At 55.0% G+C, this 14,816-nt stretch overlaps 4 protein-coding genes across 4 annotated transcripts; 2 read left to right on the top strand and 2 right to left on the bottom strand.

Moving 5' to 3' along the window:
• Positions 1-397: 397 nt before the first annotated feature.
• BDP81DRAFT_473543 (uncharacterized protein) lies at positions 398-5,286 on the bottom strand (the record flags this gene model as incomplete). Its single annotated transcript, XM_060594657.1, has 3 exons — positions 4,838-5,286; positions 1,011-4,779; positions 398-961 (listed from the first exon to the last, which is right to left on the bottom strand). The coding sequence occupies exons 1-3, from the start codon at positions 5,095-5,097 to the stop codon at positions 398-400; spliced, it is 4,593 nt and encodes a 1,530-aa protein (XP_060442569.1). The 5' UTR covers positions 5,098-5,286.
• Positions 5,287-5,990: 704 nt separating this feature from the next.
• BDP81DRAFT_463077 (GTP cyclohydrolase II) lies at positions 5,991-7,268 on the bottom strand (the record flags this gene model as incomplete). The annotated part of the gene is made up of 2 exons (XM_060593973.1): positions 5,991-6,038; positions 6,096-7,268. The coding sequence occupies 2 exons, from the start codon at positions 7,266-7,268 to the stop codon at positions 5,991-5,993; spliced, it is 1,221 nt and encodes a 406-aa protein (XP_060442568.1).
• Positions 7,269-10,038: 2,770 nt separating this feature from the next.
• Positions 10,039-11,109, top strand: BDP81DRAFT_325431 (uncharacterized protein; the record flags this gene model as incomplete). The annotated part of the gene is made up of 2 exons (XM_060584978.1): positions 10,039-10,710; positions 10,837-11,109. 2 exons carry the CDS (start codon positions 10,039-10,041, stop codon positions 11,107-11,109), a joined length of 945 nt encoding a protein of 314 aa, XP_060442567.1.
• Positions 11,110-12,056: 947 nt separating this feature from the next.
• On the top strand, positions 12,057-14,548 carry BDP81DRAFT_494319 (voltage gated chloride channel; the record flags this gene model as incomplete). Its single annotated transcript, XM_060595382.1, has 3 exons — positions 12,057-12,072; positions 12,169-12,977; positions 13,063-14,548. The coding sequence occupies 3 exons, from the start codon at positions 12,057-12,059 to the stop codon at positions 14,347-14,349; spliced, it is 2,112 nt and encodes a 703-aa protein (XP_060442566.1). The 3' UTR covers positions 14,350-14,548.
• Between the last annotated feature and the right edge of the window lie 268 nt (positions 14,549-14,816).

Raw genomic sequence — 14,816 nt, 5'->3', positions numbered from 1 at the left:
ACCGCTGACAAGACGCCCACATTGAGTGATATTTTCTTGTACACGCATCAAATTATCAATGCAGACACCAGCGTCCAATGCGATGCTACCCGCGGCAAAGCACATCCGTAAATCTGCACCATATTAGTCTCGACTCCCACAAACCGACCGTTTCGATTTAATGGACCTCTTGCACGGTTGCACCGCAGCCTATACGAGAATGGATAGCGGACAGCGACTTTGACAGAATATGTTTCCATTGATGCAAAGTACCCTGCCGGGTACGGGTATCCTCATTTCCCAAAGCAAGAAAAAAGCTAGTAAACATGTCGAGAACTTCTCGACCCCCTCCTACATACACATGCAGACGCCCCGCCATACTACCTGCCCAACGCTTCCTACCACCATACAACATCTCCTAGAACCTTGCTGATGACTTGCATGGCCCCTTTCCCTTCGCGGCGGGTCTCGCGGGCATCGAGCTCGAAGAAACGGGTCGACCCGTAGTCGCCGTCTTGGCTGTGGGTCTTGCTGCCGGCACACTTTTCGCTCGCGGGTTGGCCTTGGGTGGCTTGTTCTTCTGCACCCAACCGGATCCATGCGGAAGGCTACTGCTGTTGTTCTCCTCATAGTCCTCATCAACGTCGTCTTCCGCATAATTCTCCTCCAGTGGCGAGCTAGGCGGGCTCGAGGATAAGGTGACTACCTGTGATCCAGGAGGAACCACGAATGGAGAACCTGTCCGGACTCGCTCACGCAATAGACGGGGTTGAACGTCCTCCGTCTCGATGAAAGACGAGGGCGCTGACTTGGCAGTCGGCTTGAGATCGGGCAAGTCTGGTGACTCGGAGTCTGGCTGGCTCGAGTTGGGAAACAACGTCTTTCGTGTCTTTCCAAATTTCCGCGGCGTCTCATCGTCTTCTTCCTCGTTCTCTTCGTCTTCGTCCGCCTCGTCAATTTGGCGCATTTGCGGCTTCGTGCTCTTCATCGCGGGAGACAATGGACTTGCGTGACTCTATCGCCGATAGTACCTGAGACTTGGATGGGCTTTGGGTGTTCTTCTGCGAATTTCGTTGCGAGGCTGTCTTGAACAGGCTCTCTAGTGACGGAAGAGAAGACTTCTCGCCCGAGTTCGGCTCAGGAGTGTCCTTCTCTCTGGTTGGCGTATGTACCTGGGGTCTTGGAGTCGAGGCATCGACAGAAGGAGAACCATGGCCATTGTCGCTCATCTGCTGTACGTCGTCGTCTCCCATATTGAAGCCAAAGTCGTCCGGGTCGACTTGCCGACCACTGCGAATACTACTCATAGACGACGGCGGCGGAACACTCCCGTCGTCGGTGACCCCAGTACCTGCATCTCTGCTGTTATCCGGCGCTGGAGTAACGTTCACAAGACTCTCTTGGGATAGCGGGGACTTTGAAATCACGCGGGGGGTATCGGCAGCTTCCAACTGGTCTAGTAACTGGCGGGAAGGGCTGCTAGTCTTGCGGCGAATGACTGATGGTGATACATCTTTGCGAAAGCCTGCTTCTTCGATCATGATGCTGATCTCATGACGACGATCCGATGAGATGGAGAGGGCATTGCCGTTGGAGTTCTGAGAGTCGTCTTCTGTTGTCGGCACCGTATTATTATCGTCTTTCAGCTGGTCTTTGGCTCGGGGGGTAGGCATATCGCTTTCGTCCATGTTGTGGTCATCACCTTCCAAGTGTACACCGGGGTGACTAGACTCATCGCCGTCTGCGGAAGCATCAAGACGGGGGTTACTGCCCGCGACGCCTTGAGGCTGTTGCGTATCCGTATTAGCCCTGGCTCGACTTCCCTTTGCATCGACTTTTGACTGACTTCCAACTTCACCCACCTCGGACTGACCAGAAATTTCTCCGTTGAGCTGGGAAGGCTGACTTTGGCCATCGTAAATGGTTTCATGAATGACGCTGTCCGTAGGATCACTTTCGCCCTCCGAGGCACTCAGTTTCTCGTTCCCGCCCGCTTTTGTGTCATCGTCCAGGGGAAGCTGCACGATCTTGGGCTCGATCAGTTCCAAATAATTCACACGTCGATGGCCCTCTTCGACTTCGTTCTCTGCCTCTTCGTCTTCGTCGTCATCGGGGGCCTCGAAGCGATCGTACACCCTTTCTCCAGTCTCTTCGTCGTACGTCTTCTCGGTTCGATCGACGCCTCGATCGCGATGAGCTAAGATGAACTCAAGATCGGATGCATCCTCATCATAGATCCTGACGAGCACGCCGGTCAAGCTCACCACTTGGGGTTGCCAATTGGTTTGCGATGACAAAGCCAGTTGCTTCCAAGTGATGACCATGCCGAGTTTGGCTTCTCCTGGACGAAGGTCCTGAAGAGTAGACAAATCGGACGGAAGTGAAGGAAGATCGTCAATGTCCGTCGCCTGGCTCTCTTCGGCAGGTTTCTTAGTTACCGGCGGATCGTCAGACGGATCATCATAATTGAGTGTCGTATCTCCCTCTTGAGCAGACTCAACCGCGTCGGAGAAGGCAACGCCGAAGCTTTCATCGGTTACGCGACGCTTCTTCGACGATTGAGAGTCGCCGCCTTCGTGATATTGAGCTTGATCGCGCTGTACGCGCTTACGCTTGCCCCCGCGCTTATTCTTCGAACCGAACCATTCTTCCACCCGCTGTTGAGGGTCCCAACGCTGGACGAAAGGGAAGGGCGGTTCCGATAGCTCGACGCCGTCGTGGCAGCATTCTACGGCTCGGTAAGCGATTTTCTCGCGCCAGGCTTCGGAGTCTTCCTCTACCAATTCTTGGGTCTGTGCGGATTCGCTAGGCTGCGAAGCCCCTTCCGACAGACGAGCGTTGGTGTGAGGTCGAACACCTTTCATCAGGTCTTGACGAATCTTGTCTTCGTCAGCCTTGTTCTTCGGGTTCTTGAGACCCAAAGATCCCATTAGCATGCGGCGGGCAGCTCCAACATTAGGCTTCATGCGCCGCTCAGAGGCAGCTCCTTGCGCGGAGGGGCTCTGTGAAGTCTCCATCATGTCGATGTCGGCGTCAGCAGTTGATGCTGCGGCATCTTGAGGTGCTGAGTCAGGTATCTCCAGTGGCTTTTCCTGACTGGTTTCAGCTGGGCCGTCGGATGCAAGGGCGTTAAGTAGGGCTTGCTTCCGTGCTTGAAATGCTGCCAGCTCCTCAGACATTCCTGCCGGGGATAACTCTGCGCTATTCGCAGCCGATGGGGACCTAGTCTGGACGGCCATTTTCTTGGCAAGTTTGCGCCTGGCATTCCTCTTTTGCGTCTTGCTCAATCCCTGACCAGGAGGCACGTCAGGCTGCTCTTGCTTGGGTTGAGCTGCAGCGCCTGGTGCGGCTTTAGGCAACTTCAGAGTCTCATTGGGTTTGACCGTGTCAAACAGAATCCGTTGGCTAGAGAGGGTTTTGCTAGGAAGCTCCTCGGGTTCAGAATCCGAGCTAGAATCTTCGCTGCTGCTGTCTGAATCTGATGACGAGTCCGATGAGACCTCGACGATCGCAGCCTGTCTGGCAGACAATCGCTCCTTTGCAGATGCAACACTTGACTCATCGCTAGAAGAACCGTCCGAACTCGAATCGTCGTCTGAGCTCGAGACTTTTTCGTCAGCCGAGTCTGAGTCGTCTTCGTCCATGACAGGCCCGCCACCTTCCACCTCACTCGATTCGTCGTCGGATTCATTCTCGGAAGAGGAGGCCACTGAATCATTGTCGGAAGTATTGCCCATATCCTCATCAGACCCGGATGTTGCGCCCTCGGAGCTAGATTCGGAGTCCGAGTCTGAGACATCGTTACTGCCAATCGAAGCATGATCGGCGTGAGCATTGTGGTTGAGCGTCTCTGAGGCTTCATCACTATCGTTCTCGTCCACATCTTCGTCCTCTTCATCCTGGTCATGGGATGTGGCGTGAGAGGATCGCTCAAGTAGACTCGATTCCCGTAGAACGAGCTCACGTCCCGTGTTCGAGTTCGCGTGTCGGATTGGACTGCTAGATAGGCTCCTCGCTTGATGATCCAGAGTCTGCTGTAGGCTGAGACGGGGTTCGAAAGTCTTGTCCAGTTTACGGTAGGCTCGTGCGGAGTTTGCACTGTATCTCAACAGGGTCCTTTCGATGGTGGAGACCCGAGCGCTGGGAAACGCGGCTCTCAGAGCTGCAATCTTATCGAGTGTGTCCAGGTTTAGCTGGAACCTGTTCGACCTCCCTCCAGATCTGACCAGCGCGTTGCTCGCTGACGGCACTGGAGAGTCATCAGACGTCTCCAACGAGCGGCTGCTGCTGGCGGTTCCACTCGATGTTCTTCTGTCTCTGATGTTCCGCAGCTCTTCGAGAATATCACCTTCTCTAACAGCGGCATTGTCTTCGCGAAGCATACGGAGCTCATCCTGGATATCGTCATTTTCCGAATCCATGCCCTCGTCATCGTCGTCGTGGGCGGCGGCGGGCTCGAAGTCGTCCTCTTCCTCCTCAGAGTCGCCACCTAGATCTGCGTCGTAAAATCGCGTACGTAGCTGGACGCTAGAGGAATCCTCCTGTGCTCTCGTGGATTCGTACTCCAGCATGGGCCGCTGAACCTCAGCTTCGGATGGGGAGTCTTCTTCATCTTCACTTGTGTATGTGATGCGAGCCTTCTTTCTGGGGGGAAGGGCGACAGTAGGGCGATCTCGGGGGGCTCTGAGCCAGGGGCGTCCGAATGCGAGGCCGTCGACGAGGTGCTTTCCGTCGGCAGAAATCTGGTGTCGGCCGCTAAGTCGTCGTCTCTTCAGGTCGCCGGTCAGAAGGGGGCGGATACTAGCAAGTGTTAGCTGTCGGAAAGCAAGCACGTGGATTTGGGAATTCAAGAACCTACAGGACTTGGTCATCATCCTTTAGGACCTTGGAGACAAGGTGGTAGTGGACGCATTCGAAGCCGTCGCCAGAGGCGTCCTTAAGCTCAACGGCGTAGTCCTCCAGACCCCATTCGCCGCCCTCGAGGGGAACAACATCGTTGACCTGGGTGAGAAGCTTCGAAATGGTGAGATCTTCGTTGGCGGTGACGTTCCAGAGAAGCTTGACATCAGGCACGCCGTGGCGTCGAACCACGAGGCGCAAACGCAAGTCCTTCTCCATCTTCGCCGAGTCGAATGATTTTCTGCGCCGCGCGCGATCTATTCCATGGAGGGTAGAGTTCGCCGAGTTCGCTGCAATGTGATTGAAGTCGAGAAAGGAAAACAATGTGGAAAAGGAACAAAAGGTCGGTGGCTGGAAGAGAAGGTTTGGACGTTGGGGACCTCAATCAGAGAGCTCTGAAAAGAACTTGGAGGTAGCCGCCCAGGATTGAAAGGGCCTTCCAGGTTGAGTTGACGCGCATGGGGAAGGAGAGCTCCAACCGCGACTAACGCAAAATTCTGGAAGGTGGGGCCGGGCCGTTGCGGTGCCTCCAGGGACGTGCGGACGTGCGGAGGACTTGTCAGCCACACACTCTCCCTCCCAGGCTTCCGACCTCACCTCCCTTTTGGCCTCGTTCGCATTTACTTTATCTCAGTAACAACAGTCTTCAATTCATATTTCTGAACTTTGATCACCTATTAAGGCAACCTGCTTGTAAGAAAGTATGCAGCAAGCCGTCATTTCGACGATTCTGTTCACGCACTACCTAACACCAAGGTAACTAACTATATACATACCTTGGGCAGACATATCTCAAGCTGAAGTATATGTATCTGGCAGATGCCTACGTCGCATGCAGATAAAACCAGCCGCCACCTCAATGATCTTTTCCCATAAATTGCCATGAGTCCAGTTATCCAACGATGCTATGAACATTTCCAGTCGTCGGGGATCCCAGCGGACAAGTATGCCAAGTACGCCAATATCCCAGGTATTCGTGTCAAAACAAATCCGAACGCCATTTTTCTACCATATGCTTGATGATTCTCAACCATGTTCGTCACCTCCTTTCGTTCAACATCAGCTCCCAGATGTCAGCTTTAGATATTCCTTGCACTGCCTTAGATCGCTCCTCAATGGGGCATGCCGCCCATATCAAGCATATGTCCCATCTTTTCAATCTGCAAATTTCAGTCAGCTCCAGCAACACGTAGACAACCGAACGCAACAAAACATACCTTTGTCTTCAAGTACCCCTCAACCTCATTGCTCCGGAACCCACCCCGGCCCTTCCACGAAAGCGGCACCATCGCAACACGCTCCGTGACCCTCACCTCGCGATTCGGGCCCTCCACCGCCCTTATCTTATCAGGGTTGTTCGTAAGCAGGCGCACCTCGCTCTGCCCGAGATCCTGCAGCATCGCCGTCGCCAAGCCATAACTCCGAGCATCCGCGGGGTGACGCAGCAACAAGTTCGCCTCAACGGTATCCGAGCCGAGGTCCTGGAGGTTATACGCCTTCAACTTCTCCCCCAGACCGATACCGCGGCCCTCCTGGCGCAGGTAGATAATAATACCGCCGTTGGTGTTCCCGGGTAAACTCATCAGCCTCGCCGCCTCGTCAAGCTGCTCGCCGCAGTCGCACCGCGCCGACCACGCCGTCTCACCCGTGTAACACTCGGAGTGAATCCTCACCAGCGCAGGCCCGCGCTGCAGCGAAGGCGGCTCTTCGCCGACGGGCGTCGCCACGCCGCCGGGCATACCGCTCGTCGAGCGTCCAGGGAACAGACGCCCCGTATACGCGCCGCGAATCATGCGGTCCATCTCCGTCTCGCCCGGCCGCGGCGCATCGAGCGACTGGCTGCGGATGTGGGGTCCAAAGACGATGGCCAGGTGCTCCTTGTTGTCGACGTTGTTGGTATACAAGTGCAGGAACATCTCGGTGCCGTTGACGGTGGGGATGCGCGCGCGCACGATGCACTGTACCTCCGGTAAGGTCTCGAGGAGGCGGGGGCGCTTGGTGCCGCAGCCGCCTGAAGGGACGGAGCTGTCGACGGGGACGCCGCGCGGGGCCGCCTCGGTTGTGAGGGGCGTCGATGTGCCGGGCGTCGCGGGCGTCGCGGGCGTCGCGGGCGGGGTGAAGGCTGGCGAGAGGAGAGAAGGTAGCGGGATCTGAGTGGCCGAGGCTGTTGATGCGGCGTCGTCTTCGGCTGTTGCGGGGGCGGCGACGGGGGCGGCGGGGTCGGAGAGGCTCAATTGTTCGGGCTCTGGGTGCGCTGCGGCCGAGGCATGGTTTGATGGGCCGTCAACTGTCTTCGTTTTCGGGGAGTAGAAGGATGGGAGCTGGTGAGTGTCTTCGCGCCAGTCGTTGGGCGCTCCCGCGCCGTCTGGCTTGCCTTCGAAGTCGGGCATGGCGGGGGTTTTGGTAATGGAAAGTCGCGGAAGTGGGGGGAGGGAATTGGTGTGCAGAGTACCAAAATGTGTTGGAACGTGAGACAGCCAATTCCAATGGGGTATATGCGTCCACAGGGTATAATGGCGGATGAAGTACTTCCAAAAGTGGTTGGAAAGAAGCCAGATGTCAAGAGCGGGAGAGAGATTCAACGGCGGAACAGCGGCGTGAGCGGCAAGAACATTAAATCGGTGACCGGTTCCGCTCCGAACGGCGAGGGGTGGTGAAATGCGGTGGTGGTGGTGGTGGCTGGCTGTTGGTGAATTAGTCATGCAGGAAGATGATGGCAGCACGGGTGCATCTGCGGCCTGCCATGGCAATCTGCGTGTGAGTCGGTTAAGAACCTCCACAGGCGGCGGAAGTTCCTAAGCCAGTGGGCAGCCCTTCGCCGAGGTTCCAGCGACCCGACGGGTATGGACCTGAGCTGGAGGTGGGGTGGGCGCGCGCGCGCGCGCGGAGAGTTCGGGGTGTTGGTGCTCTCCTCCTTGCTTAGGTCAGAAAATCAGATTCCAGCCCACTTCAGCGTCTCCAACTTGGATTTCAGGGGTTCTTTAGCGGGGTCGGCTCTTTTCCGCGCTGAGCGTTTTGCACGCATCCTGTGGAGCTCTCCTGATTACATCATCAAATCCTGGTATTGGTAAATCCAAGTATGGATAGGACCTCTTTGTCGAATGTGCTTTTTGCCCTAAAGTCCAGCAGTGCCCTAAGCAAGTCACTACTGGTCAATACTTCTCGACATGTCTTGTTACCTTCTTCTACAAAATGAAATATAGTCCTTCACATATCTCCATTCTGCCTTCGCCCTTCCATTGTTGAAATGTAACAGACTCAGCATCCTGAAAGATGGACCAATAAAATGCTCCGCTCCCGCCAAAGCCCAGGATGTCTGCGTCAGCATTAAAAATCAACCGCGCGGTGCCTCAGACCAAGCTCTTCATAACCAACGAACCACCCGTCGTCGGCTCCGACCTGAGCTCGTCAACTAGGATGCGTCACGTCTAACATGCCCGAAAGGCCATTAGAGTGCGAGTACAAAGATTCCCATCCGATATCCTATTTTCCGGGACGTCGCGGGTTCCTGCATCTGCGTCTCTTGTCTATCCCGGCCCCATCCCTGGTAGCCATCGCAACTTTAAACGCAGCTGCATGGCGAGTTGAGGGCATTTATCTGCTATAGTTGACTGATTTCACCCACCTGGTCCCTCTCATGATCTTCCTTGTATGGGGGCAGCTTGGTGCTGATGGTTTGTTGAATCTGGAAATTGGTGACGAGGAATCCGCCGGTTAACACATAATCAATGACGTTTCCAACCATCTCTATCCTGGGTAATACCTAGTTAGACATCCTCTTGAACCAACTAAGATACATTACGCAGAGGACCCATCGAGAGGACCAGCAATAAAGAGCCGTGATAGTGTTATTCGTGGTGGTCGAAACAGAATCTGAGGGTGTCATCAAATTCAGACTTGACCTCTGAGATGCGTGTTGTTTGATTGGCCCGCACTGTTTTCTTTCGCTCCTTCAACTGTTCTTCGAAGGTCCTTCTTTAATGGCATTTCCTAAGGTAGGTACCAAGCACCTAGATCTCGGCAGGAGTGTGGCCACCTTTACCAAGATGAGTTTCACTGATGACTTTCCAATATCTCAGAGCTCTGTCTGACTTAGCTACATGTCTTTTGTTTTCTTCGAAAAAAAAATCACCATAGTCTTGCTGGAGTAGGCGCGGATTGGCCAAGTTGCCGAACCAATAAACTCACCGCATCCTGCTAACGCTCCTTGCCGAGACAACCAACGCGAACGCGCATCGAACCAAAAAATCTCGACAGGCCACTTGCATTGGTGGTTCGCGTTTCTGGATGTGCTGTCAAACGTGAGTCACATCCGCAGCAGCCCCCATCATCACCCCATGCAACCCCGTTTCGTTTCTCGTCTCTTCCCGTCTCAATCCAGCTTGTCCCATCACCGATTTGAGATGCCATGTCCACCAAGCCCGTGCGGGTGGCGCGGGTACCATTGGCTTACACCCTCCCGTCCCTGCTGCAACCACTTGTCGCCTCCTCCCGAGTCTCCAGTCCCTCATCCCGTTTCAGTCCCTCCCATGCCAGATACCAGGCATCTCATGGGATGTCGACCACCTCCAGGCTATGAGGCTTCTCTTCACCCCCTTCTTTTGTTTACTTTCGGATTTGCGGTTCAAGTGATCCACCCAGACTAATGCGATGGCCTAGCGGTTCGTCGAGGCCTCATTGTTTCTTGTTTCTTGTTGTGGCCAACACGCCGCCCTCGTCCAGTGGAGTGCTCCATGCAGCCGGGATACGAAAACATCGCCAACTGGCAGGTCCCTCACACAACCACACACACACACACACACACTCTCTCTCTCTCTCTCTCTCTCTCTCGTGATATAAGAGGATCAAGTGACTTCTTCGTCTCACTGCTTTTTTTCTTCTTGTATCTCAAAAAACAAGAATCTGCAGCTCATCTGACAAATACTACACCACTCATTTCGAGGACCTCGATAATACCGGCTACTTTCAAGGTCACTAAAGTAATAGAGCATCTTACTCATCTCATCGCCCAACCTTCATTCAATAATACTTCATCTCACACTTTCGTTGTCTTACTCGACAAACACCAGCTTCACTTTATCGACTGAACTTAACTACCTCTTACAATCTTTAACCGTCACCACAACCATAAAACAAAAAATTCACAAGCAACCCGCAAAAATGGAATCCTCCAACGTAATCGCCTGGCTGCTCCCATCCTCCACAAACCAACCAGCCCTCGAAACAATTCGCATGCCCCAAAACGCATCCCGAATCGTCTCCACGATCCCCTCTTCCTACGAACCCATCATCCAAACACCAAACCCAAACCAGCTCCCGCCCACCACACCAACGATCGATCCCTCCCTCCTCACCAAATCCTCCTCCCTCGAAGCATCGCCCACCAAACCCCGCCCAGCCCTCTCTCTAACCTTCACATCACCACCCAAATCCAACCCAGGCTTCATCCTCGGCACCGACCCCTCTCTCGCAGACATCCTCCTCCCTTCCCTCCCGGGCATCGCCCCGGCCCACTGCCACATCACCTTCGACGCCTCCCACCGCCTCGTTCTCATCGACACCTCGCAGACCGGCACAGCCGTCTGGTACGACGACGCCAGCACCGGCGACCGCACCCGCGAGTCCTGGGTCCTCAGCGCAGGCAGCACCTATGGCTTCCCCTCCATGGTCGACCGCGTCGTAATCGACATCCAAACCGTGCGCTTCCAAATCATCATCAACGAAGCGCACGTCCTCCGGCCGGAGATCTACGCCAAGAACGTCGAGACCTTCATGTCAAGCCTCGAAAGCGCCAGCATGGTCGCAGAGGCAGCAGCGGCAGCGGCAGCAGCAGTAGAGGAAAAGACACCAGACCTTGACGCCAGCATCCTAGCCTCCATCCTCGCCTCCCATTCCCACTCCCACTCTTCCTCCTCACACTCGCAAAAAGAAGACCACCTCGTCCGCCGCGACGAAAAGGACGTCTGCGACTTTTACTACAACTTCAACTTTGACCTCGGCTTCGACCTCGACTACGACTGCGACTACGACTTCGACTACGACATGTCAGACGACGAAATGGTAGACGACGTCGCCGACGAGGACAAGATGGATATCCTCCCGCCCATCCCTTCCGTCGTGCCGCCCGCGTATGTGAAGTACCTGCTCACCTCGGACGACGGGGCACCGCCAGAGACGTATCTTTGGAACACGGCGCGGCCTTGGGAGCCGATGGTCAAGGTTGCTTGCTGAGCTTCCCGCAAGGAGGAGCATCATACGTTTTTGTCCAATGAGAGACAATAGGAATAGGCGTGAAAAAAGACGCAAACCCCCCCCTTGTGTAAAATCAGGTCTTGTGGAGTTTACATCTGTCCCAACGGTGCTGGCACTGGAAGGCGTTTGGTTCTCGTTCATTGCTTTGGAGTTTTTTTTTTGGGGGGGGTGGGGGGGGGGAAGGGAGAGAGATTTGGAGCTATCGGCACTTTACACTCATTTTTTTTTGCCCCCTTTTCAAGATTGGCATTATTTCATTTCTCATCTTAATACGCATATTTTTCTGGTTTTCTTCTCTGTTTCGTTTGACATTTAGAACAGATACCCCCATTCGCATGGCGTCCCGTTCCTTTGTTTATTGTATATAGGATACAACAGCCCAAGAAAAAATATCAAAAACCACAGCTAGCAGTCACCGTTCGCATTCGTCAACTCCGCCAACTTTACCTCAAGTGAACAGGGAGAACTTTTCGAGAGATTTGGGATTGCTACGTGAAGCTCACCCCGCGGAGACGACACACAGCACTCGCCCTCGCCACATTTGGAGATCTCCGGCAACTGGGGTGAAAGCCGGGCTTGGAGTTTGGGGAAACGGGAAGGGCGAGCTAACGAGGCCAGACCACCAAGCAAGACCTTATCTACCGCACAATCTTATCTCCATCAGACTTTCGACCATGTGCATTCGCGCCGATCTGCTTCTCCGCGGGCTTCAGGACCGAGACGACTCTAGCAGGATCTCTACTGGAAGACTGAGATATGGATGAAAATTGGCGTTTCGTAGAAATATTCATATCTAGAGTAATAATGCCCCCTTAAACCTGAGAATCCAAATATTGAAATGCCGATGACTTCTCACCTTCCTGACGGTACCCTTGACGTACACCCGCATCGTAGATAGGACTACAACAAACACCACCAACGACAACATGGCCGCAGACGAAAGTGAACCCAACGAAACCACCGCCCTCCTCCCAACACCATCCCACCAACCCTCCCTCTCCAAAGCAGACCAAGCCCTAGGCCAATCCCTTCCTCTAGGCGACCGCCTCCCCTACAACGACTACACCACCATAGACTGGCTCCGCGATCTAACAAAAGACTCCTCCCGCGCCCGTCGTCTCCGCGCACGCCCTGGCATCCGCGGCACCGCAGCGCGCTGGTTCGACCAGTGCCAGGGCTGGATCGCCGCCGCGGTCATTGGCGCGCTCACGGCCCTCGTCGCTTTCGTCGTCGACGTCTCCGTGGCGACGGTGAGCGATTGGAAGGAGGGGCACTGCAGGACGAATGTTCTTCTGGACCGTGGGCGATGTTGTTGGGGGGTGTCTGAGACGGAGGTTTGCGATGCGTGGAAAACATGGGTCGATGAGCGCGATGGAGGGGGGTATGCTGCTAGCTATGCGGTCTACGTTCTGTGTGCCCTCCTCTTTGGCATCGTCGCGGGAAATGTCACCATGACCACCAAAGCCTCCCTGCCAGCCGTCGACGCCGATGGTGCCGTGACAGCAGGTGCCATGACGGAAGGTAAGACGATGTACATGGCCGCCGGCAGCGGCATCCCCGAGATCAAGACGATTCTATCGGGCTTCGTGATCCCTCGTTTCCTAGACTTCAAGGTCCTGGTGGTAAAAGCGGTGGGCGCGACCTTTGCCGTGTCAACGGGCATGTGCCTCGGCAAAGAGGGCCCCTTTGTCCACATCTCGACATGCGTCGGGTGGCTGGTGGCCAACCAGTTCCCCAAGTACAGGGACAACCCACGCAAGATGCGGGAGATGCTGAGCGTGGCGTGCTCTTCCGGCCTGTCCGTCGCTTTTGGTGCGCCGATTGGCGGTGTGCTGTTCAGCTACGAGGTATGTCTTTTCATATTTTGATGCATCTGGTCTCGTGGTTCCAATCGGACTGGGGTTGATGATATTGACAAAAACCATCAATTAGGAAATCAGCACGTACTTCCCACGACGCGTCTTATGGCGCGCTTTCCTCTGCTCGCTCATCGCAGCCATTGCTCTCAAGGCACTGAATCCCACGGGGACCGGGAAGCTGGTGCTCTTCGAGACGAGCTATGGAGTCGACTATGACCCGGTGCACTACCTGGTGTTTGTGATGCTGGGTGTCTTTGGCGGTGTATTCGGCGGAGTGTTCTGCAAGGCCAACTTTCTTTGGTCCCATCGTTTCCGCAGATACCACATCGTCAAGAAGCATCCCGTGCTTGAGTTGTGCTGTGTTGTCTTGGCCACCGCTCTGCTGCAGTACCCAAACGTGCTCATCCGCGACACGGGCGACGTGGCACTCTTGAGGCTACTTGTTGACTGTAAGGAGCCAAACGGCAACTGGATATGTCAGCAGGAGAGGAGCAATGACAAGACAGCGTACATGCTGCGGTTGGCAGGCGGCACGGTTATCAAGTTGCTTCTTACCATCATCACTTTTGGGTGTAAAGTGCCCTCTGGCATCATCATCCCCGCGCTTGATGGCGGCGCTCTTTTCGGACGATTGGTAGGTCAGTTCGTCGGTGGGATCTCGCCCGGAATTTTCGCAATGGTCGGCGCGGCGGCTTTCCTCGCAGGCGTGAGCAGGATGACTGTGAGCTTGGCCGTCATCATGTTCGAGCTGACTGGGGAGGTGACGTACGTGCCCGCCTTTATGTGCGCCATCCTTGCGGCCAAATGGGTGGCGGACGCGATCTCGGGAGAATCCGTGTACGACCTTTCACAACACCTACTGGGCCATCCCTTCCTCGATGCGGAGCAAGCCCACGAGGTGGTGCGGAAACGTGAAGCGACCGCCCGTGAGTTGGTTCCCCCGGCCAGGACGATGGAGGAGATCACTCTGCGGGTAACCAGCGAGTATCGTGTCCGCAGGGATGTGCTCTCGGAGAAGTTGCGGAAGCTGAAGGCCAGGGGGCTCATGGATGCGGGCCTAGTTCTTGTCAATGATGCCGGACTGTTGTTTGGCTATTTGCCCGAGGCAGAAGTAGAGTATGCGGTGCTGAATGGCGGCGAAGCGGAGGAAATCGATTTGCGAACTGGCATCATGCCTGATTTAGTTGATCGAACGCCACTCACAGCCTGCGCCGAGGCCCCCATGGAGCACGTTTTGGAGATATTCGGGAAGCTGGGCCCGAGGTACATCATCATTGTCGAGCCCGAGACGTCCAGGGTGCTGGGTGTTGTGCTCAAAAAGCGACTGTTGGACTTTTTGGATCGGGTAAAGGCGTCTTGATACATCCGGGCGAGCCACTGTAGAGTCTTGGAATTTAGCGCAATCGATTCAAAAAGCTTAGTTTTACCACAATGTCGTTGTCGTCGACCGGCCATCCGGGCTTGAAAGGCCAGTTTTTGGCATTGTCTTCGGATAACAACCTGCATGCCCACATAGTCTCGCTAAACATCCGCCTGTAGCTTGGTCTCGTCAATCTCCCGCTGCGAGAGTACATGGCCACAGTCGTCTCTCTCACTTCCGTACTTCAAGATCTCGGTCTCTCGCGATGTGTCCTCTTCGCAAGGGAAGCATTCCTTGCCAAATTCGTCCCTCAAACATCCTCATCATCGGGCCGTATTGGAATCGCAAAAAAGACGTGAATTCGGCTCGATCTAAGACCCTCGCGGCAAGACCAACCCCATGCTGCCCTTTTCTGGCCCACCTGGTCCTCAAATAACAGGTTATGTACACAGACGCTCGCCGTCGCA

Source organism: Colletotrichum phormii (assembly GCF_030913505.1).
Source record: "Colletotrichum phormii strain CBS 102054 chromosome Unknown BDP81scaffold_16, whole genome shotgun sequence".
Lineage (NCBI taxonomy): Eukaryota > Fungi > Ascomycota > Sordariomycetes > Glomerellales > Glomerellaceae > Colletotrichum > Colletotrichum phormii.
Note: the sequence above shows the minus strand (reverse complement) of the source record. Positions and strands in the feature narration are given on the sequence as shown.